The sequence below is a fragment of the Mesoplodon bidens genome, assembly GCF_964165515.1.
Source record: "Mesoplodon bidens genome assembly, chromosome: 12".
Taxonomy (NCBI): Eukaryota; Metazoa; Chordata; class Mammalia; order Artiodactyla; family Ziphiidae; genus Mesoplodon; species Mesoplodon bidens.
The window spans coordinates 93,596,899-93,624,897 of record NC_138168.1 but is presented as its reverse complement, the minus strand read 5'-3'; the positions used below and the strand labels follow the sequence as shown (position 1 = coordinate 93,624,897).

At 41.5% G+C, this 27,999-nt stretch overlaps 1 protein-coding gene across 2 annotated transcripts; it reads left to right on the top strand.

Annotated features, from left to right (window-relative positions):
* The first annotated feature begins 2 nt into the window (after positions 1 to 2).
* WDR27 (WD repeat domain 27) lies at positions 3 to 27,997 on the top strand. 2 transcript variants are annotated; one of them, XM_081250759.1, is made up of 8 exons: positions 3 to 155; positions 7,069 to 7,161; positions 10,703 to 14,644; positions 14,788 to 14,908; positions 16,414 to 16,609; positions 24,483 to 24,539; positions 27,281 to 27,378; positions 27,947 to 27,997. In XM_081250759.1, exons 3-7 carry the CDS (start codon positions 14,635 to 14,637, stop codon positions 27,281 to 27,283), a joined length of 387 nt encoding a protein of 128 aa, XP_081106885.1. In that variant the 5' UTR covers positions 3 to 155; positions 7,069 to 7,161; positions 10,703 to 14,634; the 3' UTR covers positions 27,284 to 27,378; positions 27,947 to 27,997. The 2 variants fall into 2 exon arrangements, with proteins under 2 accessions (XP_081106885.1, XP_081106886.1); XM_081250760.1 differs by lacking the exons at positions 3 to 155; positions 7,069 to 7,161; positions 27,281 to 27,378; positions 27,947 to 27,997 and having other exon boundaries at positions 14,384 to 14,644; positions 24,483 to 27,233.
* The last annotated feature ends 2 nt before the right edge of the window (positions 27,998 to 27,999 follow it).

Below are 27,999 nucleotides of genomic sequence, written 5' to 3'. Positions count from 1 at the left end.
GTTCTCGCGAGAATGGCGAGGTGGTGAGGGCGCCGAGCTGCGTGGGCTCGTAACCAGGGCGACGGGGGCGGGGCGCTGGCCCTACGCCGCAGGGTGCTCACCTGGATTGCGCGTCCACTTGGCGAGTTCAGCGTCAGGTCCCAGAGGATCCCTAGGTGAGAAGCAGGTGTGCCCGAGGGACCGTTGTCCGGGCACCTGTTACCTGTTCTCTGTTTCTCTTAACTGTGTTACTTCTCGAAATGCTCCTAAGAGAGGCTTCAGACTGAAGTTGTAGTTATATTCAGGATTTATTTTGTTAATTTGGAATATGGTGTTAATGGAGGCCTGTTGGCCATTGGAAAAGATTCTCCCAAGAAAGATTATGTGCATTTTAGCATCACACTTTAGTGTTGATTCCAATTCCTGTGTTTCATTTTAGAACTTAATGAATCACTTTTGTGGAAACAGGTGGAGTGTAAATATTAAAAAGAGGCAGTGACCCTTGTGCTCCTTTCTACAGGACCTGAACTCTGCTAAGTAGCTACAAGATGTGGGTTGGTCATTGTTGCTAAGGAGATTGTCATGTGTTGGGTTAAAGAATGTGTCTGTTGCCGCATTGAATAGTTACATTTGCTGTCACCTTTGGGCATGTAAAAGAGACATGACAGACTTAAGGCTGTTATTTTGGGGGGGTTGATTTGCCTGAAGTTAGGAGAAGTTGCATCCAGGTGGGTAGTTACTGGTTGGGGTTGATGATGAGATGGCACTAGTGGACCTCAACACTTCCTCCTGCAAGAAGTATCTGGTTACCTGTGACACCCACTGAACCGGGGCTGTTCCAAGTTTAACATTTTCCTGTCAAGAAAGCATATCAGACTGGAATACAAGAGAGTGTGTAGGTTATAGAGATACATCTGGATCTGTTTTAAATCACTGGAAAAGATTGACTTTAAAACTTTAGCATCATTACTGCTATTGGTAGTCAATGATTTGTGCTTGCCTAACAAGTCATGGTGGTGTGGACTGAAAAAAATGCACAACCTAAAAGCTGAGAGTTATGTTTTATTCGGTGGACATTCTGAGGACTTCAAGCTCAGGAGACAGGACTCTCAGATAGCTCTGAGGGACTGCTGCAAAGAGGCAAGGGGGAAGCCAGGATATGTAGGAATTTTTGTAACAAAGACCAGGTAGTCGGAACATCAAAAGATTACTGTTAGTTAAAGAAAACCAGATATCTCAAGTTAAGGAATTTAGTGCTTTTCTATGTATGGGAAGATGCAAGAGTCTGGGCTCACTGAAATCATTCTTTGATATGCACTTCAGCTACTGGGGGCCAGTATCCTGTGTTTTCTCATCCTGAGTCCCCTCAGGGTGCACCGTTGGGATGCTGTAATGTGATGGTTTGATGGCTGCAACATCCTGTGTTTACTGATATGGCAGGCAACATTCTTCATTCACATGGCATAGAAGTACAAAATTTGTGTTTCAAGAACCACAGGTTTGTAAAATCAGGCTTTCCTCAGCCTGACCAACAGAAAGAGTATATCAAATTTTTTTTAAATTAAAGCAGCTAAATATAAAGAGTAGTAATACCTTTTAAAGTGTTTACTAACTTAGGAAAGGACTTAAAGTCACGGGAATGCCTGAGTATAATTTGGTAGTGTTCCCATACCTCCGTGATCAGCCATTGCTCCATTTTTATACTAGTTCTGTCCTCAGAGGAGCTAGAATTAGAACCTGTCTCTGGTTCTGGCGAATGTGGAGAACTTTATATTTTCTTTTGCTACAAAGTAAGCCATTAAGGGTACTTTAATTATGGTGCCTGTGGGCACTCAACCTGCTGTCTGACTACCACACTGTGTTTTCCTAACTCAAGAATAAATTGGCACATCTCTGGCTGGCTTAGCTGCTAAAAGAGAAAGATTGTGATCTTTTTTACTCAAAAGGGAGTAGTTTTCTCTTTCTAAAAAATATACCTATACACATTTATACAAAGGAAAATAAAAACAGAAGATGTGCAAGGTTTTAACAGTGGTGCCCCTTGTTTCTTTTTTCTAGTCTGGATTTTCTAATTTTGTGCAATTTACATGCTCTGCTGTATCAGTGAAAGGGTCTTGAATATACAGCCTCTAGCTGTCTGGGGTTTACTGACTTAACTTTAAAACAATAGTCTCTCTGGCAGCCACTGTCTCCAGATTTTCCTAAGGTGCTTCTGTAGCCTGAGATACACAAGAACCTTATTAGAAACTAACTGTAGTGTGTCCTCTCAGACCTGTTCCTGTGATGCGCATATTGGACTCTTACATTGATTTTCCCCGGGGAAGACACAGCAAGGAGGGGAGGTAGGGAGGGAAAGGCCAACTCTATTATTTTTGCATTGTTTAAATATTTTGCATTGTATTGCTTTTGTACATGAAAAAGGTTAAAGGATTTCTGTCAGTGTGGGTAGACTAGTGCAGAAGCAAAGAACCCTGACAGATAATAGCATGCTTCCTGCCCACAGGGTCCTTGTGGCTGTTCAGGCCGGATGCCACTCCTCAGCATCTCTCCACCTGGTGGTTCCCTCCTCAGTAGGCCCTCCAAGGCCTCTCCATCTAGCCAGGGGGTGGGGGGAGGGAAGAGAGTCAGGTGGGAGGGTTTTCTGGACTGGGCTTGTAAGTGGCCTGCATTGCTTATCCCACATACTCCCTGATCCTGCTGCCCTGGCCAGAACTCAACCACGTGGTGGCACTTAGCTCCAAGGAAGCTGGATCTTGTAGTTTCCAGAAGGGAAGGAATGGCTTGGGGAACAGGGGCAGCCTCTGTTATCTGACTAAAGCCAGAAGTCCGCTTTGGCTCTGAGCCCACAAGGAGAACCCACCTCCTCGGGGCACAACCTGGGCAGGGCATTCAGCAGGACACAGAGGACTCCCAGCATGCACTGCTCTCCCCGTCAGGCCTGGACGTGGTTCCTCATGGTCCAGTGACCCATGAACTGCTCCCCCTCCAGAGACTCTCCCCTTCCTAAGGGAGACAGGTCCATAGCAGTGCTGAAATCAGGTGGAGTGGGTGTTGGAGGAGTTTCCCAAGTGGACCCTGACTCTACTGCCTGGGGACTGGACGGTTGTTTTCTGAAGCCTTTGGTCCTCCTCTCAGACCTTCCCCTCCATGGCCTCGTGTAAAGTGGTCTGTGAGAAGGGGGCTGCCGTGGTCCCCCTCCTGCAGCTGTGAAGTTGGGGGCCCAGAGATGCTCAGGCCTAAGCAGTCCGCCGTTGTGCCTGCTGTGCCCTTTCTCTGGCCTCCTGGCTCTCCCAGGAGCGTGTGGGCTCCTGGCTGTGTTCATCCCGTCAGCTCCACCTGCCAGCCGGCAGCTCTACGTCAGTCCCACCAGGTGTGCTGTTCAAGCCTGACTTCTTCTTTTCTCTGTGTGTCCTTGCTCTCTTGTCTCTCTTGAAACTGAATGGCTGAGACCTGGAGGTTATGTAGAACTAAAGGCTTGAGTGAGAAGGTAACCATCCTTGACCTGACCTTTCCGGGAAGGCTGAGTCTAGATGGTCCCTGGTCTCTTTCGAGCTTTGAGGGGCAACCCATTCCAGTTTGCCTCCCTGAAGCCCCCAGGCTTCTGGATACTTTCTGTTTCCACTCGCTTCAGCTTGCTTGAGCCAACTTTAAGTGTGGGCTACCAATGCTGGTTCTTTCCCATCATTTCCTTGAGGGCTACAGGATCAGAGAGAGGGGTCTGCCTTCCAGGTCATAACAAAGTGGAGTTTAACCAGATGCCCTGTCACCGTGGACCATCTGCATACTGGGTTCTGTGTGCGTCTGGGCAGGCTTTTGCAAATAATCTCACGTTTCAGTGCCTGACACAGTAGAAGTTCGTTTCCTGCTTTTCAGCACTCCAACCCAGTGCTGCTGGTCAGGTGAACACTACTGGGTAGCAGCTCAGGTGACCAGGTGCTTTCCACTAAGCGCCCTCTCTCTTGGTGTTCTGGTGGAGGGAGGCTCGTGCCGGTGGGGCTGAGCCTGTGCGTAGGGCTGCAGCTTCTCCCTGCATTCAGCTGGGTTGTGCGACTTCCAGAGAGGCCGGGAAATGTGGTTTGGCTGTAGGGAGAAAGTGGAAGGGTTTTTTGGTGAAAAACTAGCAGGAGAAGATGGCGTACTAGGAGGCCGTGAAATTCACATCTCTGCACAGCTAGGGCACCAACCAGGCACTGGTGGGGGACCACGGACACCAAAGGGGATGGGAGGAACCCCGATCGACTGGTTGTTTCAATTATAGTTTTATTTTTCCTAATATATTTTTTATCTTTCGAATTTTATTTTGTTTTATATTCTTTGATATTGTACTGCTTGTTTCCTTCTTTCTTTCTTCCTTTCTCCCTTTCTTCCTTTCTTCCTTCCTTTCTTTCTTTCTTTCTTTCTTTTTCTTTCTTTCTCTCTCTCTCTCTCCCTCCCACCCTCCCTCTCTCTCTCTCTTTCTTTCTTTCTTTCCACAAAGCTTGTGGGATCTCGGTTCCCAGGCCAGAGGTCGGGCCCGAGCGCCTGTGGTGGGAGCTCCGAGTCGAAACTGCTGGACTGACAAGAGAACCTCAGACCCCAGGGAATATTAATTGATGTGAGGCCTCCCAGAGGTCCTCATCTCAGCACCAAGACCCGGCTCTATCCAACTGCCTGCAAACTCCAGTGCTGGACGTCTCAGGCCAAACAACCAGTAAGACAGGAATACAGCTCCACACATCAGAAAAAAAAAAGGAAAAGAAATGACAGAAAAATATGTTACAGACAAAGGAGGAAGGTAAAAACCTACAAGACCAAATAAATAAAGACGAAATAGGCAACCTACCTGAAAAAGAATTCAGAGTAATGATAGTAAAGATGATCCAAAATCTCGGAAACAGAATGGAGAAAATACAAGAAACATTTAACAAGGATCTAGAAGAACTAAGGAGCAAACAAACAGTGATGAACAACACAATTACTGAAATTAAAAATACTCTAGAAGGAATCAATAACAGAATAACTGAGGCAGAAGAATGGATAAGTGAGCTGGAAGATAAAATGGTGGAAATAACTGCCAGGGCACAGAGTAAAGAAAAAAGAATGAAAAGAATTGAAGGCAGTCTCAGAGACGTCTGGGACAACATTAAACACACCAACATTCAAATTATAGGGGTCCCAGAAGAAGAAGAGAAAAAGAAAGGGTCTGGGAAAAGTATTTGAAGAGATAATAGTCAAAAACTTCCCGAACAGGGGAAAGGAAATAGTCAAGTTCAGGAAGTGCAGAGAGTACCATACAGGATAAACCCAAAGAGAAACACACCAAGATACATATTAATAAAACTATCAAAATTAAATACAAAGAAAAAATATTAAAAGCAGCAAGTGAAAAGCAACAAATAACATACAAGGGAATCCCCGTAAGGTTAACAGCTGATCTTTCAGCAGAAACTCTGCAAGCCAGAAGGGAGTGGCAGGACATATTTAAAGTGATGAAAGGGAAGAAACTACAACCAAGATTACTCTACCCAGTAAAGATCTCATTCAGATTTGATGGAGAAATTAAAAACTTTACATACAAGCAAGAGTTAAGAGAATTCAGCACCACCAAATCAGCTCTACAACAAACACTAAAGGAACTTCTCTAGGTGGGAAACTCAAGAGAAGGAAAAGACCTACAAAAACAAACCCAAAACAATTGAGAAAATGGTAATAGGAACATAAATATCAATAATTACCTTAAATGTAAATGGATTAAATGCTCCAACCAAAAGACACAGACTGGCTGAATGGATACAAAAACAAGACCCGTACATATGCTGTCTACAAGAGACCCACTTCAGACCTAGGGACACATACAGACTGAAAGTGAGGGGACGGAAAAAGATATTCCATGCAAATGGAAATCAAAAGAAAGCTGGAGTAGCAATTCTCGTATCAGACAAAATAGATTTTAAAATAAAAACTATTACAGGAGACAAAGAAGGTCACGCTATGATGATCAAGGGATCAATCCAAGAAGATATAACAATTATAAATATTTATGCACCGAGCATAGGAGCAACTCAGTACATAAGGCAACTGCTAACAGCCATAAAAGAGGAAATCGACAGTAACACAATAATAGTAGGGGACTTTAACACCCCACTTTCACCAATGGACAGATCATCCAAATTGAAAATTAATAAGGAAACACAAGCTTTAAATGACACATGAAATAAGATGGACTTAATTGATATTTATAGGACATTCCATCCAAAAAACAACAGAATACACTTCTCAAGTGCTCATGGAACATTCTCCAAGATAGATTATATCTTGGGTCACAAATCAAGCCTTGGTAAGTTAAGAAAATTGAAATCATATCAAGTGTCTTTTCTGACTACAACACTATAAGACTAGATATCAATTACAGGAAAAAAATTGTGAAAAATACAAACACATAGAGGCTAAACAATAGGCTACTAAATAACCAAGAGACCACTGAAGAAATCAAAGAAGAAATCAAAAAATACCTGGAAACAAATGACAATGAAAACACGACAACCCAAAACCTATTTGACGCAGCAAAAGCAGTTCTATGAGGGAAGTTTATAGCAATACAGTCCTACCTCAAGAAACAAGAAACATCTCAAATAAACAATCTAACCTTACACCTAAAGGAACTAGAGAAAGAAGAACAAACAAAACTCAAAGTTAGCAGAAGGAAAGAAATCATACAGATTTTAGCCTCAAAAGGGATGTTTTCCTGGCTGCAGGATAATGGGTTTTAAGCTTTTTCTCATTTATTTATAATAGCTCTCTAATTTTTAAGGATAGTGGATAAAGAATGTCACCTGCCATTCCAGTAAACAATGAACGTTGTCTGCCATCAAGCCATCTGCCACGGTGCACACTGAGGGGACTCAGGATGGGGAAAACCAGGGTACTGGGCCTAGGTAGGTAAGGTGCATACCTAAGGAATGATTTCAACAAGCCTAGACTCTTGCATCTTCCTATATATATAAAAGCACGAAAAGCATTAACTTGAGATATCTGTTCTTTGTGACTAGCAGTAATCTTTCGTTGTTCGACTACAGGTTTCTTGTTCGTTTGTTTTATTTTGTTTTTCAGCAAAAACTCCTGTATATCCTGGCTCTTCCCTGACCACTTTGGAGCAGGTCCTCAGACCCATGTGAGAGGCTGCCTCCCAGGCTATAGTCCTCAGTAAGTTCCCCAAATAAAACTTAACTCTCAACTTCTAGGTTGCACGTTTTTCTTCAATTGACAGGATGTTGATTATTTGTCTTTATTGTTTCAGATTTTTTCAATACTTATTTTATTTTATTTCTGAATTTTTGAAATTTATTTATTTTTTTATACAGCAGGTTTTCATTAGTTATCCATTTTGTACATATTAGTATATACACGTCAATCTCAATCGCCCAATTCATCCCCCCCCACCACCACTTTCCCCCTTGGTGTCCATACGTTTGTTCTCTACATCTGTGTCTCTATTTCTGCCCAGCAAACCGGTTCATCTGTACCATTGTTCTAGGTTCCACATATATGCGTTAATATATGATATTTGTTTATCTCTTTCTGCTTACTTCACTCTGTATGACAGTCTCTAGATCCATCCACATCTCTACAAATGACCCAATTTCGTTCCTTTTTATGGCTGAGTAATATTCCATTATATATATGTGCCATATCTTCTTTATCCATTTGTCTGTCGATGGACACTTAGGTTGCTTCCATGTCCTGGCTATTATAAATAACGCTGCAATAAACATTGGGGTGCATGTGTCTTTTTGAATTATGGTTTCCTCTGGGTATATGCCCAGTAGTGGGATTGCTGGATCATATGGTAATTCTATTTTTCGTTTTTTAAGGAAACTCCATACTGTTCTCCATAGTGGCTGTATCAATTTACATTCCCAGCAACAGTGCAAGAGGGTTCCCTTTTCTCCACACCTCTCCAGCATTTGTTGTTTGTAGATTTTCTGATGATGCCCATTCTAAATGGTGTGAGGTGATACCTCATTGTAGTTTTGATTTGCATTTCTCTAATAATTAGTGACATTGAGGAGCTTCTCATGTGCCTCTTGGCCATCTGTATGTCTTCTTTGGAGAAATGTCTATTTAGGTCTTCTGCCCACTTCTGGATTGGGTTGTTTGTTTTTTTACTATTGAGTTCAATGAGCTGTTTATATATTTTGGAGATTAATCCTTTGTCCATTGATTCATTTGCGATATTTTCTCCCATTCTGAGGGTTGTCGTTTTGTGTCATTTGTGGTTTCCTTTGCTTTGCAAAAGCTTTTAAGTTTCATTAGGTCCCGTTTGTTTATTATTGTTTTTATTTCCATTACTCTAGGAGGTGGATCAAAAAAGATCTTGCTATGATTTATGTCAAAGAGTGTTCTTCCTATGTTTTCCTCTCCGAGTTTTATAGTGTCCAGTCTTACATTTAGGTCTCTAATCCATTTTGAGTTTATTTTTGTGTATGGTGTTAGGGAGCCTTCTAATATCATTCTTTTACATGTAGCTGTCCAGTTTTCCCAGCACTACTTATTGAAGAGACTATCTTTCTCCATTGTATATCCTTGCCTCCGTTGTCATAGATTAGTTGACCATAGGTGCGTGGGTTTACTTCTGGGCTTTCTATCCTGTTCCATTGATCTATATTTCTGTTTTTGTGCCAGTACCGTATTGTTTTGATTACTGTGGCTTTGTAGTATAGACTGAAGTCAGGGAGTCTGATTCCTCCAGCTCTGTTTTTTTCCTTCAAGACTGCTTTGGCTATTTGGTGTCTTTTGTGTTTCCATACAAATTTTAAGATTTTTTGTTCTAGTTCTGTAAAAATTGTCATTGGTAATTTGATAGGGATTGCACTGAATCTGTAGATTGCTTTGGGTAGTATAGTCATTTTCACAATATTGATTCTTCCAATCCTAGAACATGGTATATCTCTCCATCTCTTGGTATCATCTTTAATTTCTTTCATCAGTGTCTTATGGTTTTCTCCATACAGGTCTTTTTTCTCCCTAGGTAGGTTTATTCCTAGGTATTTTATTCTCTTTGTTGTAATGGTAAATGGGAGTGTTTCCTTAATTTCTCTTTCAGATTTTTCATCATTAGTGTATAGGAATGCAAGAGATTTCTGTGCATTAATTTTGTATCCTGAAACTTCACCAGATTCATTGATTAGCTCTAGTAGTTTTCTGGTGGCATGCTTAGGATTCTCAGTATCGTGTCATCTGCAAACAGTGACAGTTTTACTTCTTCTTTTGCAATTTGTATTCCTTTTCTTTCTTTTTCTTCTCTGATTGCCGTGGCTAGGACTTCCAAAACTATGTTGAATAATAGTGGTGAGAGTGGACATCCTTGTCTTGTTCCTGATCTTAGAGGAAATGCTTTCAGTTTTTCACCACTGAGAATGATGTTTGCTGTGGGTTTGTCATATATGGTCTTTATTATGTTGAGATAGTTTCCCTCTATGCCCACTTTCTGAAGAGTTTTTATCATAAATGGGTGTTGAATTTTGTCAAAAGCTTTTTCTGCATCTATTGAAATGATCATAAGGGTTTTTTTTGTTTTTTTGCAGTATGCGGGCCTCTCACCACTGGGGCCCCTCATTTCTTCCTGGTTCAGTCTTAGAAGGTTATACCTTTCTAAGAATTTGTCCATTTTTTCCAGGTTGTCCATTTTATTGGCATAGAGTTGCTTGTAGTAGTCTCTTAGGATGCTTTGTATTTCTGTGGTGTCTGTTGTAACTTCTCCTTTTTCATTTCTGATTTTATTGATTTGAGTCCTCTCCCTCTTTTTCTTGATGAGTCTGGCTAATGGTTTATCAATTTTGTTTATCTTCTCAGAGAACCAGCTTTTAGTTTTATTGATCTTTGCTATTTTTTTTTATTTTTCATTTATTTCTGCTCTGATCTTTATGATTTCTTTCCTTCTACTAACTTTGGGTTTTGTTTGTTCTTCTTTGTCTAGTTCCTTTACGTGTAAGGTTATCTTGTTTATTTGAGATTTTTCTTGTTTTTTGAGGTAGGCTTGTATTGCTCTAAACTTCCCTCTTAGAACTGCTTTTGCTGCATCCCATAGGTTTTGGATCGTCGTGTTTTCATTGTCATTTGTCTCTACGTATTTTTTGATTTCCTCTTTGAGTTGTTCAGTGATCTCTTGGTTATTTAGTAACGTATTGTTTAGCCTCCATGTGTTTGTGTTTTTTTCCCCTTGTAATTGATTTCTAATCTCATAGTGTTGTGGTCAGAAAAGATGCTTGGTATGATTTCAATTTTCTTAAATTTACTGAGGCTTGATTTGTGACCCAAGATGTGATCTATCCTGGAGAATGTTCCATGCACACTTGAGAAGAAAGTGTAATCTGCTGTTTTTGGATGGAATGTCCTATAAATATCAATTAAATCTATTTGGCCTATTGTGTCATTTAAAGCTTGTGTTTCCGTATTAATTTTCTGTTTGGATGATCTGTCCATTGGTGTAAGTGAGGTGTTAAAGTCCCTCACTATTATTTTGTTACTGTCAATTTCCTCTTTTATAGCTGTTAGTAGTTACCTTATGTATTGAGTTGCTCCTATGTTGGATGCATAAATATTTATAATTGTTATATCTTCTTCTTGGATTGATCCCTTGATCATTATGTAGTGTCCTTCCTTGTCTCTTGGAACATTATTTTAAAGTCTACTTTATCTGATATGAATATTGCTACTCCAGCTTTCTTTTTTTTTTTTTTTGTAGCACGCGGGCCTCTCACTGCTGTGGCCCCTCCCACTGCGGAGCACAGTTCCCGGATGTGCAGGCCCAGCGGCCATGGCTCATGGGCCCAGCCGCTCCACGACGTGTGGGATCCTTCCGGACCACGGCACGAACCCGTGTCCCCTGCATTGGCAGGCGGACTCTGAACCACTGCACCACCAGGGAAGCCCTCCAGCTTTCTTTTGATTTCTATTTGCATGGAATATCTTTTTCCATCCTGTCACTTTCAATCTGTATCTGTCCCTAGGTCTGAAGTGTGTCTCTTGTAGACAGTATATATATGGGTTTTGTGTTTGTATCCATTCTGAGAGCCTGTGTCTTTTGGTTGGAGCATTTAATCCATTCATGTTTAAGGTAATTATTGATATGTATGTTCCTATTACCATTTTCTTAATTGTTATGGGTTTGTTTTTGTAGGTCCTTTCTTCTCTTGTGTTTCCTGCCTAGAGAAGTTACTTTAGCATTTGTTGTAGAGCTGGTTTGTTGGTGCTTAACTCTCTTAGCTTTTGCTTGTCTGTAAAGCTTTTGATTTCTCCGTCGAGTCTGAATGAGATCCTTGCTGGGTAGAGTAATCTTGAATGTAGGTTCTTCCCTTTCATCACTTTAAATATATCTTGCCACTCTCTTCTGGCTTGCAGAATTTCTGCTGAGAAATCAGCTGTTAACCTTGTGGGAGTTCCCTTGTACATTATTTGTCATTTTTCCCTTGTTGCTTTCAATAATTTTTCTTTGTCTTTAATTTTTGTCAGTTTGATTACTATGTGTCTTGTTGTGTTTCTCCTTGGATTTATCCTGCCTGAGACTCTCTGTGCTTCCTGGATTTGGGTGGCTATTTCCTCTCCCATGTTAGGGAAGTTTTTGACTGTAATCTCTTCAAATATTTTCTCGGGCCCTTTCTTTCTCTCTTCTCCTTCTGGGACTCCTATAATGCAAATGTTGTTACATTTAATGTTGTCCCAGAGATCTCTTAGGCTATCTTCATTTCTTTTCAATCTTTTTTCTTTATTCTGTCCCATGGCAGTGAATTCCACCATTCTGTCTTCCAGGTCGCTTATCCGTTCTTCTGCCTCAGTTATTCTGCTATTGATTCCTTCCAGTGTAGTTTTCATTTCAGTAATTGTATTGTTAATCTCCATTTGTTCTTTAATTCTTCTAGGTCTTTTTTATACATTTCTTGCATCTTCTAGATCTTTGCCTCCATTCTTTTCTGAGGTCCTGCATCATCTTCACTATAATTATTCTGAACTCTTTTTCTGGAAGGTTGTCTATCTCCACTTCCTTTAGTTGTTTTTCTGGGGTTTTACTTGTTCCTTCCTCTAGTACATAGTCCTCTGTCTTTTCATTTTGTCTATCTTTCTGTGAATGTGGTTTTCGTTCCACAGGCTGCAGGATTGTAGTTCTTGCTTCTGCTGTCTGCCCTCTTGTGGATAAGGCTATGTAAGAGGCCTGTGCAAATTTCCTGATGGGAGGGACTGGTGGTAGGTAGAGCTGGCTGTTGCTCTGGTGGGCAGAGCTCAGTAAAACTTTAATCTGCTTGTCGGCTGATGGGTGGGGCTGGGTTCCCTCCCTGTTGATTGTTTGGCCTGAGGCAACCCAACACTGCAGCCTACCTGGCTCTTTGGTGGGGCTAATGGTGACTCTGGGAGGGCTCATGCCAAGGAGTACTTCCCATAATTTCTCCTGCCAGTGTCCTTGTCCTCATGGTGAGCCACAGCCACCCCCCGCCTCTGCATGAGACCCTCCAACACTAGCAGGTACGTCTGGTTCAGTCTCCTACGGGGTCAGTGCTCCTTCCCCAGGTCCCGATGTGCACACTACTTTGTGTGTGCCCTCCAAGAGTGGAGTCTCTGTTTCCCCCAGTCCTGTCAAAGTCCTGCAATCAAATGCCACTAGCCTTCAAAGTCTGATTCTCTAGGAATTCCTCCTCCCGTTGCCGGACCCCCAGGTTGGGAAGCTTGACGTGGGGCTCAGAACCTTCAGTCCTGTGGGTGAACTTCTGTGGTATAATTGTTCTCCAGTTTGTGAGTCACCCACCCAGCAGTTATGGGATTTGATTTTATTGTGATTGCACCCCTCCTACCATCTCATTGTGGCTTCTCCTTTGTCTTTGGATGTGGGGTATCTTTTTTGGTGAGTTCCAGTGTCTTCCTGTAGATGATTGTTCAACAGTTAGTTGTGATTCCGGTGCTCTCGCAAGAGGGAGTGAGAGCACGTCCTTCTACTCCACCATCTTGAACCCTTCGTTGTTTTTTATTTTTTAATGGTGTTTGGTAACCTGCAATCCATCTGAAATTCAGTTGTTTTTGCTATTATTTCCCAAGTGTTTGTCTGGTCCCTGAAAATTAAAATGGTCTGTTTCTTACACTCAGGGTGATATTCCTTCAGACTGTATCCCAGCTCAGCTGGCTGTCCAGAGTTCTGTCCTGGGCTCTGCTCAGCCTGTTGGTTAGAATTAGTTGGGATGGGCTGCAACTCAGTGCAAAGGAAAACCACATCTGTGTCCTGGGAGAGACCAGCCCAAACCATGCATTTGGTCCCGAGGGTTGGCAAATCCTCTTGGGGCTCAAGTCAGAATAAATAGTGTGAGTAGGTTTGTAGGTGGCAGCTCCGAGCATGGTCACCTGCCGCTGTGGGCATAGATGCCAAGCCACTGAGGTGGCCCTGAGTGGCAGAGCACAAACCCACGCTCCTCCCCTCAGTGTGTTTCCTTCTCTGCTGAGGCAACGCTTTCTGGGACCAGATGGGCTGTGAGGTTACATAAAAGCACCTGGTGGAGGTGCCACCCACCACGAGTCAGAAAGTGTAGATGTGGCAATTCCACTGACTAGTCTTAACACTTTCTAATTTTTCTGATTTTGTTCCCTGGAAAATGGGAAAAAATATAATCATTTTAAAGGGTTATTGTAAGAATTAAGTGGTATTATGTATTATTGATAAACACAAATCTACATGTTAATATCTATGAAAGTACTATTTGCAAATCATGGTGCTAAATTCTATAGGAATTACAGAAGAGATTAAGACAGTTGAAATAAGACACATACAATACAGTTTATCACAGTTTGATGGGTGGATTCTTAAAAATTTTGAAACAATTGTGACTTTTGATATATTATTTCATGTGTTTCTTGAAATGTTTATGCTTTCAAAACACAGCGGAAGGAGGCACAGTAACTTCCTTTCATCCACTGGGGACACGTACACCCATCATTTCCACGTGCCAGCAGTGCTAGGCACTGGGTACTTTAAAATTATAAAACTTGCAAAGCAAATCATGGTAGCTTTGAAACACTTAGCTATTTTTTATATGAAGCTCACTGCTGTATCTTGGAAAATGTAAAATAAGTAAGTAAAACCAATTTGTAAATTAGAGAAGAATGCGCTTTAAAATATTCAACGCATTTTATTTTTGTTTTTCTCCAAACATCACAGGCTTCTCAAGTCTTTCAAAGTCTCTGATTTATTACTACAGAGAATGTGTGTCCTGGGGAGATAGGGGGGTGCACAAGGCCTGACTGGGTCTGGTGTCTGGCCTTACAGGTGCTAAAATAAGGCCTTCTATCCACCTCCTATTGGAAGTGCTTCCTGCCTTCTTTGGGGTTATTTCCAACAGAGTTTCTTAGGTAACATGTTTTTGTTTGTCTGCTTTGTCTTGTTAAATCGTGACCCCTGCACCTGCAGGCTGGAAGGTGATTACAGCCCCACCCATCGACCCAGGTGTATGCTGGGGGGTCACCCTCCATGAAGTGGCCTGGGAGTCTAGATCCATACATTCCTTGTCGTGCAGGTGGGTGCTGCGTGGGAGCCCCAGCCTGAGGCCCCTCGGCCGGTCCCCGCTGACGGTGAACTTCCCACCGCCGAGGTCCTGCGCTCCCGCTGTCTCAAATTGTGTGCTGTTTCTTTTCACAGTTGGAATGAAATCAGGTAGTCCATTATTTAGGGCTCTCTGGTTGGAGATAACAGAATAGCCTAGACGAAGGGAAACCCCACCAGATCCAAGACAGAAGGAGTAGAACCACATGCTGGGACCCAGCGGCCCAGACCCAGTCCTGCTCTTCTCTACACAGCGCCCCCTCTGCGCCACACCCCCCACGGCAGCGTCCCGCTCGCCCTCGGCTTCCGCGTTCTTTGCCTCTGTGCTAATGGGATTCTGGCCCCCGAAAGAGAGAATCACTGCAATGTTAGCAGGTAATCCACCAGGTGTCCACAGCAGATTATACTTTTAGGATTGGCATGACCCTTCACTTGCTGGGTGTTTGAGGGACAAATCTGAAATTCCCCACGAAGAAAGAAAGGGCTGGGCATGGATTGGATATGAGGGCAAAAAAAAGGAAGGAATTAATATTCACTCAAGCTTTGTGCCTGGAAACTTGGAAACTAGGAAAACGGTTGTGCAGTTAAGAGAAATGTGGGGACAGGAAAGGTCTGCAAGGGAAGGAGAGGGTGGGAACTGAGGTGTTGGCTGACCTTCCGTTGTCCTTGCAGAGCCACTGACCAGGCTCTCTGGGCCAGACCCCCGGCCTGGGCTTGGCTTTAGCCCCGTCGAGCCCACCCAGCCCCTCTCGACTCTGACCCCCGGCGCTGCGGCCAGATTGACGTGTGCATTTCCAGCCGGGCAGCCCTGATTGTCTCAATTCTTTGTTCAGCAGCCTTCAGTAGCTCCCTAGGGTCACCTGAGCATAAGGATGAGCCCTGCTCTGCGGTCTGTTGAGTGGCGACCATCCCAGGATCTCCCCTCGGGAGCATCAGCTGCCCCCACTTCTTAGCCCCACCCCATCTCTGCTGGTCACTGTCCAGAGTCGTCTTCTGTGTTAACTACCACTTCCCCCATGAGGCCTGTCGAGGCCGAGTCCACACAGCCAGCATGGTGACCACATGGCTGGGTTCTTTGAATCTAAACAACCAGCTTGGTGACCGGACAGCTAGGCGCTTTGCTCACGACTTTGTAGCTGAGGCTTCAGGTGTGTCTGGTGCCCGTGAGGCGGTGCGGAATCAGGGGTGACCCAGGGCTACTGCCGCGTGTGTATAACCTGGTAGCTGTTACGAAGTTACTGACTGTGAAGTGGGACAGGTCTGAGACTGTTTTCATTTCTGTCCGTGTGTCACTGATTGATGCTTTATAAGACACAGCCAGTGAACCAGTGGTTGTATAAGCCGAGATAACCAACTTTAACGACCTAGAATGTTGTGAACTAGTTGAGCGAGTCCCAGATGCACAACGGGTATGGATTTGTTTTGTAGTTCACCACTGACCTTGTTCATCAGTGTAGAACATAACTTTGCATCTTAATCATTGGTAACAGTCTTCGATTTTGGTCGTGGCTCTCTGAAAGCACTTCTCGGTGCCGGTGCTGGAGCATCGTTTGGTCCTCGCGAGGCCTCTGCGAGGGTGGCGTTCCCTCCGTCCCCAGTGGGGGAGCAGGCGCTCCGCATCGAAGCAAGTTCTGCTCAGTGGGAGCCGTGGCGCTGGAACCGAGGTCTGCTTAACTTGAAAGCCCGTGGGAGCAGTGAGCAGTCGTGACAGGGAACCTCTGGGGTGTCAGTGATTTTCTTTTTCTTGGGGGTGGGGAGGGAAGACGAGTCACCAGGTGTGACGTGTGTGTGATCATATTGGTAATTATGAGTAAACAACAGACTGTCCTCTGCATGAAATACCATATCCATAGTCCTCTTATATGTACTTTGTGTTTCAGGTTGAAGATGGAAGAACCACAACAGATTTTCTCCATGAATGATGGCCACATAGGTGATGTAGTCGTGGAAAAATACCTGGTGCATTCCAAGAAGTCCGCATCCCACCTTCAGCTCACCTGCAGTGGGCAGTCCTGTGCTTTCCCCTTAGATGGAAACAAACTTTGTGTATGGGACACCAAGGAACCTCCTCACCAGGTACTTAAAAAGTTATACGTGTTTTTTTGTTAAGTCACAGAAATTTTCCACCAAGCTCTGTTTCTCTGATGCTCTTTGGGTGATTTTGCCCTTTGTGGATTCAGTTCCCAGCTATGGGGAAAAAATGCTAACAAAACAAAGCATATTAAGTTTTGACTTTTAGGAAATAAACTGGAATCACTTCATTTAAAAATAAATTTAAATAATTTAAAATCATTTAAAATTTCTTCTTGAGTAAGAATATAAACAAGAAGAGGTTCTTCTTAACACAATCAAGACAAGTTGAACTTTTAATTTTAATTGTAGATTTTTAATACAACATTTAAGGGAGTTTATTGTGTTTATTGCAGAATCTTTAACATCAAACTGATAGAGTTTTAAAGACATCAGTTTTCTTTCTAAAGATTATTTCATGACTAATATAATTATCTTAATACTCTTAAAAGCAGGTTTTATTGTAAGAAATAAAAAAGCAAAGTCTATCAACATTTTTGGTATTGGGATAGTTTTTTTTTTTTTTTTTTTTTTTTTGCGGTATGTGGGCCTCTCACTGTTGTGGCCTCTCCCGCTGCGGAGCACAGGCTCTGGACGCACAGGCCCAGCGGCCATGGCTCACGGGCCCAGCCGCTCCGCGGCATGTGGGATCTTCCCGGACCGGGGCACGAACCCGTGTCCCCTGCATCGGCAGGCGGACTCTCAACCACTGCGCCACCAGGGAAGCCCTGGGATAGTTTTTATCTTCATTTTGGGCTTCAGGAGTTTGAGAATAGTGATTACAGTACATACAAACCAAAACTGTATTTGCTTTGAAATTTTCTTTAACTTTCAATTATGCTGGCAATCACTTTACTAATAGTGGAAGCTGTTCATCATTGCTGAAGGGAAATCTGTATTTTGATTTCTTTCCCACTTAGTTAAGAGAGGTTTTTATGTGTTTCTTCAACACAACTTGCACTGATGAGTTGACCCTACATTCTGATCTCTGGCTTGATCTCTCTTGTTTTTTTATCGAGCATAAAATACTTAGAAAAATGTGTCCCAGGTGTTAAGGTGCACATTGTAGTGATAATAACAAAGTGAACACAGCCGGCGGCCACCACCCAGGTTCTGCCTCAGCTGGTGCTCCCTTCTCTCTTCCCCAAAGGTGGCTCTGGCCCCACTTCTAGCACATAGCTTTGCTCGTGTTTGAACTTTGTATAAATGGTGTCACACATTACACATTCTTTTTTGCTGGTCTCTTTGGTTTGCCATTATGCTTATGAGATTTATCCACATTGCTTGTTTTCATTGCTGTGCAGTATTGCATTGTATGGCTAGACCACACTTTATCCATTCTACTATTATTGGAGGTTTGGTTGGTTTCCATATTTTGATTGCTACATTCTTTTATATGTCTTTTGACGCACATATATATACAATTGCTGAGTCTTAAGGAATGCATATATTTAGTCTAAAAGTTTAAGCTAAGATTTCCAAAGTGGTTGTACCAACCTGTCCTTCTTCACATGGTGGGTAAGACTTCCAGCTGATCCACATCCTCACCTACACTTGGTCCTTTTAATGTTGTCCCTTCTGGTGGGTGTAGTGGTACTTAATTATTATTTGCAATTCCCTGATGATTAATGAGGTTTAACTCCTTTGTGCACATTTATTGGCCATTTGGACATTCTCTTTTGTGATATATGTGTTCAATCTCTTGCCATTTTTCTACTGAATTATCTTTTTCCTATTGATTTGAAGGGGTTCTTTATGTATTCTAAATATAAACTTTATATTAGTGTGCATTTTCTAGAGTTTTATGTAAGTGGAATCAGGCAGCTTTTACTCATTTTGTCTGGCTTCTTTCACTTAGAATAATTATGTTGAGATTTATCTACATTGTTGCATGTATCAACAGTTTGTTCCTTTTTTATTATTGAGTAGTATTCCATTGTATGGATATACTGTAATTTGTTTATCCATTCTCCTGTTGGTGGACGTTTAGGTTATTTTCACTTTTGAATATTATAAAGAAAGTTGCTATGAATATTTGTGTCTTTTGTTTTAGTAATGTCAGTTAGATGGAGTTGGTTGATAGTGTTCTTCTAGTCTTCTGTTTATGACCACCTGCTCTGTCAGTTATTGAGAAAAGCATATCAAAATCTATGACTCTAAATGTGAATTTGTCTATTTCTCTTCTATCAGTTTTGCTCCATGTATTTTGAAGCTCTGTTATTAAGCATGTAAATGTTCAGTATCTTTATGTCTTCTTGGTGAAGTGACTCCATTAACATTATGAAGTGACATGCTTTATCCCTGGTAATATTTCTTACTCTGGAATTTTGGCTACACATTTCCTTTTGGATTCTACTTTTTACTTGCTTTTTGTATTTTGAGGCCATTATTTTTTAAGAGCAGTTTTAGGTTTACAGCAAAATTGAGGGGAAAGTACAGAGAGTTCCTATGTACCTGTGATATGCACCCACACATGCATATTTTCCCCCGTGCTCAGCATCCTCCAGATGGTACATCTGTTATAGTCGATGAACCTACATTGACATTGTTTTCACCCAAAGTCCATAGTTTGCCTTAGAGTTCACGCTCTGTGTTGTACATTTTGTGGGTTTGGACGAGTGTATAATGATATGTACCCACCACTCTAGTACCATACAGTGTTTTCACTGCCTGAAATTCTTCTCTGCTCTGCTTATTCATACCTCCCTACCCCCATCTTCTGGCAACCGCTGATCTTTTGCTGTCTCCAGAGTTCTGCCTTTTCCAGAATGTTGTATGTTGGAATCATACAGATTGGCTTCTTTCTCTAGTAATATGTATTTAAGGTTGCTCCATGTCTTTGCATGACTTGATAGCTCACTTCTTTTTAGTGCTGAATCATATTCTATTGTCTGGATGGACCAGAGTTTATTTATTCATTCACCTACTAAAGGACATCTTAGTTGCTTTCAAGTTTTGGCAATTGTGAATAAAGCTGCTATAAACATAAATTTCTGTGCAGATTTTTGTGTGGACATAAATTTTCAACTCCTTTGGTAAATACCAAGGAGCAGGATTGCTGAGTTGTATGATGAGAGTATGCTTCATTTTGTAAGAAACTCTAATAAGGTGGCCACACCACTCTGCATTCCCTCCAGCAAAGGATGAGAGTTCCTGTTGCTCCACATCCTCGCCAGCATTTGGTGTTGTCAGTGTTCTGAATTTTAGCCATTCTAACAAGTGTATAGTAGTATCTTACTGCTGTTTTAATTTGACTTTCCCTGATGACATATACTTTTCATATGTTTACTTGCTATCTGTATATCTTCTTTAGTGGGGTGTCTGTTAAGGTCTTTGGCCCATTTTTAAATTGGGTTGTTTATTTTCTTGTTGTGTCTTAAGAGGTCTTTGTATATTTTGCATAACAGTCCTTTATTATATATGTCTTTTGCAAATATTTTCTCCCAGTCTGTGGTTTGTCTTTTTATTCTCTTGATAGTGTCTTTCACAGAGCAGAAATTTTTAATGCTAACGAAGTCCAGCTTATTAATTTTTACTTTCATGACTCATGTCTTTGGTGTCTTATCTAAAAAGTCGTTGCCAAACGCAAGTCGTCTAAATTTTCTCCTATGTTACCTTCTAGAAGTGTATAGTGTTCTCCACTGTATTGCCTTTGTTCCTTTGTTAAAAGTCGGTCGATTCTTTCTGGCTCTCTGCTGTCTCCCAGTGATCTGTTTGTCTTTTCTTTTGCCAACATCACTCAGTCTCAATTGGTGGAGCTTTGGAGTAGCTTTGAACTCAGGTAGATCAGTCCTCCAGCTGTGTTATTTTACAGTATTATGTGGCTGTTCTCGGTCTTTTGCCTCTCCATGTAAACTTCAGAGTAAGTTTGTTGATTTCATTCGGATTGCATTGAATCTGTAGATTAAGTTGGGAAGAACTGACATCTTGACAATGTTGAGTCTTCATATCCACAAACATGGAGTATCTCTCCATTCATTTAGCTCTTCTTTGATTTCTTTCAACGGAGCTTTATAATTTTACTCATGGTGATCTTATGCATATTTTGTTAGATTTGTATCTATTTCATATTACATTACATTTTTGCTAATGTAAATGTTATTGTATTTTTAATTTCAAAGTCCACTTGTTTAATGCTAGTATATAGGAAAGCAACAGAATTGTATATATTAACTTTGTGTCCTGCAAACTTGCTACAAATTGCTTAGTTTCAGGAGTTTTTTGTTCATTCTTTTGGATTTTCTACATAGACAATCATGGAAACATCTGTGAACAAAGACAGTTTTACTTCTTCCTTCTCAGACACTATTCCTTTTCTTTTCTTGTATTAGTGCATTAGCTAAGACTTCCAATATGATGGTGAAAGGAGTGGTGAGGGGGACATCCTTGCCTTGTTTCTGATCTTAGTGGGAAAACTTCTAGTTTCTCACCTTTAAATATGATAACTTTTGACATTTTGTAGCTATTCTTTATTATGCTGAGATACTAGTATACTGAGAGTTTTTTTTTTACCATGAATTGTTGTTGGATTTTTAAAATGCTTTTTCTACCTTTATTGATGTTTTTGTATGATTTTTCTTCTTTAGCCTGTTGGTATGGTGGATTAGTTGATTTTTGAATGTTGAACCAGCCTTGCATACATGGAATAAATCCCATTTGGTCATGGTTTATAATTTATTTTATACATTGTTTAGTTTGATTTGCTAATATTTTAAATATTTTGTTGAGGATTTTTGCATCTCTGTTCTTGAGAGGTATTGATCTGTAATTTTCTTTTCTTGTCATGTCTTTGTCCGGTTTTGGTATTCAGGTAATACTGGCTTCACAGAATGAATAAGGAGGTATTCCCTCTGTTTCTTCTGAAGTGTTTCCTCTTATTTTTCTTCTATTTTCTGAAAGACGTTTTGGAGAATTGGTCTGATTTCTTTCTTAAATGTTTAGTAGAATTTACCAGCGAGCCCATGTTGGCCTGGTGCTTTCCGTTTCAGAAGGTTATCAATTATTGATTCATTTTCTTTAACAGATAGAGGCCTAGTTAGACTACCTACTTCTCTTTCTGCAATGTCTAATCTGCTTTTAATCCCACTCAGTGTGTTTTTCATCTTTCATTTTAGTTTCCATCTCTTGAAGTTAGAATTGGGTCTTTCTAAAATATATTCTAAGCCTCTGTTTAACCTTTTGAACATATGAAATGAAGTTATAATGACTGTTTAAATGTCCTTATCTAGTAGTTTTGACACCTGGATCAGTTCTGGTTTGGTTTCAAGGTCTAAACGACTTGTGGGTGTTTTCCATCATTTCTTATTTCTCTTGTTTTTTGACCGAATGGTCTTGTCTCCTTGAGTACCTGATTGTTTTTGATTGATTGCTGGACATAATATATGAAAAAAAATACAGCTAGTTTGAGGCTCTGTCACTTAGCTTCTTCCAGAAAGAATTTATGTTTGCTTCTGGTAGTTGGCAAGTCGTGGGCACTAGCAACCCCAGATGACCCTGATCCAGTCAGGGACTGAGGGGACTCAAAGGTGGGTCCAGGTCTTCCCTGGTGGTGCAATGGTTAAGAATCTGCCTGCCAATACAAGGGACACGGGTTCGAGCCCTGGCCCGGGAAGATCCCACATGCCATGGAGCAACTAAGCCCCTGTGCCACAACTACTGAGCCTGAGCTCTAGAGCCCGCAAGCCACAACTACCGAGCCCACGTGCCACAACTACTGAAGCCTGCACGCCTAGAGCCTCTGCTCCGCAACAAGAGAAGCCACTGCAATGAGAAGCCCGCGCACCACAATAAAGAGTAGCCCCCGCTCACCGCAACTAGAGATAGCCTGTGCATAGCAATGAAGACCCAACACAGCCAAAAATAAATAAATTAATTAATTAGAAAAAAAAGAAATTATGTTCAACTTTAAAAAAAAAAAAATGTGGGTCCAGTGCTTGTGAGGGCTCTTATGTTTCCAGTTCATCTTCCCTCCTTGGTCTGGTCCTTCGGGTTCCTGCTCTAAGCCTAGAAAGTTTGGCAACATACCCCTCCCTCCCACCTGAGTAGGTTGTATTCTTTTTTTAAAGCAGCAATTATATTAAAATCCACTCATAGTGTTTTTTTTTTTTTTAATTATTTGTTGTTTATCTGAAATTCAGTTTTAACTGAGTGTCCTGTATTTTTATTTTTAAAGTCTTTATCGAATTTGTTACAGTATTTCTTCTGTTGTTTTATGTTTTGGGTTTTTGGCCATGAGGCATGTGGGATCTTAGCTCCATGACCGGGGATTGACCCCGCACCCCCTGCACTGGAAGGCGAAGTCTTCACCACGGGACCGCCAGGGAAGTCCCCACCTGTAGTGTTTTAAAGAAAACAGTATATAGAGTCTCCACCTTAAGGGTATTGAGTCTGTTCTCAGAAGTACTTTGTAACGGGACGGAATTCTTTGCTCTTCTCCCAGTAAGATCCTTTGGTTTATGCCCTGAAATGATGCATCTATTTACACCGTTTTGTGCCTCCAGCCCAGTAAATATCTCACTTCTCAGATGCTCCACTGGAATTGTCAGGAGCTGCCTTTTGTAGCTCGGATCCTTCCCCTCGCTTTTCTTCTTCTCTGATCTTAATAATGCATTGCCTTCGTTACTCTCTGATGTCTTAAAAATCTTTTTTTTGCAAAATTTGCCTGGTTTTTCTTGTCCTTCTCATCAGGAGGTTGGTGCGGATGAGTTAGCTGTGGCCGGAGGTGGGGCTCTCCTAGGCCTCACGTTTGAAGCAGAGCCTTCACAGCAGACTGCCTGCTGTCCACTTGAGGTTGGCTTGAGAGCACCTCAACTTGCCTTGGGCGAAGCGCCCCACGTCCATGCAGATTCCACCCCATCCTCCTCTTGTGTTTCCTCTCTTTCTTACGCCATTATTCACCTAAGATTTCAGCTTATGAAGCTGACTGTCTCGGCTTTTGTCCTTTCTTCCATCCCTTTGGTCCATTGGTCATCCCTCCCATTTCCACCTCTGCCTCCTTAGCTCAAGCCTATGCTGTATCTCCTTTGGAATATTTTGGTTTCCACTGTATCCTCCACTCTGGTCTCTCTTCTGTACTTGCAGAAATTTATGTTCGTGAAAAACAAATCTGGTCATTGCATCCCTCTGCTTATACACTGCTGGCCTCTAACTCCCCAGAGCTCCATCTAGGCTATGTATGTAGTTGTCAGGGTATTTGCACCCTGACCCAAACTTCCTCTCGCTTCGTCTTCTTTTTTTTTTTTTTTTGCTGTACGCGGGCCTCTCACTGCTGTGGCCTCTCCCATTGCGGAGCCCAGGCTCTGGACGCGCAGGCTCAGCGGCCATGGCTCACGGGCCCAGCCGCTCCGCGGCATGTGGGATCTTCCCAGACCGGGGCACGAACCCATGTCCCCTGCATCGGCAGGCGGACTCTCAACCACTGCGCCACCAGGGGAGCCCTCGCTTCGTCTTCTTAGTTTACTTGGACCAGAAGTTTCTTGAACACACTTTGCTTCCCCAGCGACCCAAATGCTCTCCTCCTCTTGTCAAATCCTTGTTATTTTCCTTATCCTTCAATATTTAGCTGTTACTCTTCTGGCATGGAGTGGGGATGCAATATGCATTGTTTAATTAATAAATAGAGAAGAAACAGAGGGAGGATGTAATCACTTGTGTGCCATTTGTGATCCTGAAAAACAGTGAAATGGTTTACATGAGAGAGTAATTTAACAGTGCATGAACAGCAGTTTTAATAGATGAAGTTGAAATGACTGTATGAAATAAATATGTTTGAAAAACTCAATGCATTTAGTTCCTTAGGATTGAGGTTATGTTATGTTCTTCTGTTTTTTAAATGTTTTCTATAATCTATGCTTTTTCTGTTTTTTGTTAATTTCTTCAGCTGCTAACCTTAAGAGGACACCATCAGCCAATCACCGCCGTGGCATTTGGAAACAGAGTGAGTCCACTTCTCATCTGTTCTGCATCACAAGATTATGTCATAATGTGGAACCTGGATGAATGCAGACAGAAAGTGCTTCAAGGAAAAGGAAAATTTTAAACACATTTAAAAAGTGCACAAAGGGAGTGACTCGTTCTTAAATAAATACAAGAGGGTTTGGAATCATTTTTGATTCCTTTAACCTTGAAACCAGGTGTCTAAGCTAGAGGTTCTGTGTAGGAAGCAGACCAGGCCATTTGAATCTATTGACCTTGGCTGTATGTGGAGCTGACATCATAGGCTCGTTAGTTTTCATCTCAAGATTGTCTTATTTTGAAATCTGTGATTTTTATGGAACTCTGAAAGCAGGTAGACAAGTTGAAATATTCTTTCCTTACAGAGACAGTGGTGAATCTATAGCTTAGAGTGGGAGACAGACCAGGAACACGTAAACAAGCATACAGTTGTGGGTAGTGTGGTAGAGAAAGGAAGCGCAATGCTGGCAGGGAATGCGGGCAGGACGCGCTCAGTGCTGTGGACTCTGCAGAGGCAGCGCTTGGGCTGGAGGAGGAGGAGAGTCAGGGCAGGAGCCACTGTTTGAAGAGCTGAGAACCAGCCTGTAGGTTGGAGCTTAGTGATGTTAGGAGAATTTTATCAGATGAAGTAAAAAAGTTAGGTGGGTCACAGAACTAGAACAAATAATTTACAATCTGTATGGAAACACAAGAGATGCTGAATAGCCAAAACAATCTTGAGAAAGAAGAATGGAGCTGGAGGAATCAGGCTCCCTGGCTTTGGACTATACTACAAAGCTACAGTCATCAAAACAGTGTGGCACTGGCACAAAAACAGACACAGAGATCAGTGGAACAGTATAGGAGCCCAGAAATAAACCCACACACTATGATCAATTAATCTATGACAAATGAGGCAGGAATATACAGTGGGGAAAAAGATAGTCTCTTCAATAAGTGGTGCTGGGAAAACTGGACAGATACATGAAAAAGAATTCTCTAACACCATAAACTCAAAATGGATTAAAGGACTAAATGTAAGATCAGAAACCATAAAATTCCTAGAAGAAAACAAAGGCAGAACATTCTTTAACATAAATCATAGAAATATTTTTTGGATCTGTGTCCTAAGGCAAAACAAAACAAAATAAAAATAAACAAATGAGACCTAATTAAACTTAAAAGCTTTTGCAAAGCAAAGGAAACCATCAACAAAACAGAGACAACCTACGGAGTGAGAGAAAATATTTGTAAATGATGTGACTGATAAGGGATTAATATCCAAAATATATAAACAACTCATACAACTCAACATCAGAAAAACAAACAACCTGATTAAAAAATTTATATTTTTCCAAAGAAGACATACTGGTGGACAACAGGTACATGAAAAGATGCTCAATATCACTAATTATTAGAGAAATGAAAATCAAAATCACGAGATATCGTCTGGCACCTGTCAGAATAGCCATCATCAAAAAGAGCACAAATAACAAATGTTGGTGAGGACGTAGGGAAAATGAAATCCTTTTACTCTGTTGGTAGGAATGTAAATTGGTGGAGCCACTGTGGAGAACAGTATGGCGGTTCCTCAAAAAAAAAAAAAAAAATGGAGCTACCATATGACCTGGCAATTCTGCTCCTGAGTGTGTATCCAAAAAAATCAAAAACACTAATTTGAAAAGACAAATGCACCCCAATATTCACAGCAGGATTATTTACAATAGCCAAGATATGGAAGCAACCCGAATGTCTACCGATAGATGAATGGATAAAGAAGATGAGGTACATATATACAATGGAATATTACTCAGCCATAAAAAGAATGAAATTTTGCCATTTGCAGCAACATGGATGGATTTGGAGGGCATTATGATCAGTGAAATGTGTTAGAGAAAGACAAATACTGTGTGATCTCACTTACATATGGAATCTAAAAAATAAAAGAAATGAATATATATAACAAAACAGAAACAGACTCACAGATGTAGAGAACAAACTAGTGGTTATCAGTGGGGAGAGAGAAGTCTTGTTGAGACTTGTTTTGTAGCCCAGCATGTGATTTATCTTGGAGAATGTTCCACGTGCACTTGAAAAGAATGTGTATTCTGCTGTTTTTGGATGGAATGTTGTAGATATCTATTAAGTCCAACTGCTCTATTGTGTCATTTAAGACTAATGTTGCCTTATTGATTTTCTGTCTGGATGATTTGTCCACTGATGTCAGTGGGGTGTTAAAGTCCCCTACCATTATTGTATTGTTGTCAATTTCTCCCTTTATGTCTGTTAATATTTGCTTTATATATTTACGTGCTCCTGTATTGGGTTCATGTATGTTAATGAGTATAATATCCTCTTGTATTGCTCCCTTTATCGTTATATAATGCCATTCTTTGTTTTTTTTTTATAGCCTTTGTTTTAAAGTCTGTTTTGTCTGATACGATTACTGCTACTCCTGTGTTCTTGTAGTTTCCTTTGCATGAAATAGCTTTTTCCATTCTCTCATTTTCAGTCTGTATATGTCTTTAGCTCTGAAGTAAGTCTCTTGTAGGCAGCATATAGGTGGTATTTCATGGTTTTGAATAAGAGTTTATATATATATAAATTCATGTATACATATATATAAATTCTATGGAATAAAGTTATACATGTAAATAGGGAAACATTCACCTTGTTTCTAGTTTATTTTTTATTTCTAATGCCACTTTGGACTATCTCAATTATTTTCTCTTATCTTCCTTAAAGTAAGGAGTACCCTTTGGAGAGTCCTCTGTCAAGCAGGCTCAGCAAGCAGTTTGCCGTGGCCCATGACCAAGCTGCCATGCTCTGTGTTCAGTATTCAGGTATGCTAGTCCAGCCGGAGCCGTGCTTCTCTGCATTTGTAAGAGTCTCTTATTCTGCCCACTGTTCCATTTTAAACAGATTTTTAAAGTCTTGGTTACTTGAAGTTATATGACACTGTTTGAGTCAATATTAAAAACAAAACTCACTTCCCCTGGAACGTTATTAGAATTAGCCCAGAGCGTCTGTGCAGTTCCTGCAACACGAGCACTGGGTCCAGGTCTGCACTCTGTGTGTGTGGCCATCTCCTCCATAAGCTCCAAGGGAGCCTGGCAGGAGGGCTGCACATAGAGGCTTATTCATAGACAAAGAGAAGCTGCAAAATAGCCACCAGCTGTCCCCTGGAGGCCTGGTCTTCTGGTTCCTCAATGGGTTGAGCCCTTCCTCCCCCAGGTGGAGTAGGGCACTCAGGGCCGGGCACTCTTGGCCTCGTGGCAGCACTGGGACGTCAAGTGCATCAGAATGCCTTTAATTCCTTTCTGGGACCTCAGAAGTTTTCTCGGTGAAGTTTGGAAGAAGTCGGGAGGCTGTTTTCATCCAGGCAGCTTCACTCTGAGCTCTTCTTTTCAGGAGTGAACATCATTTCTGCTCCCTAGATTTGCTCACAGGTGAGAACATGCCTT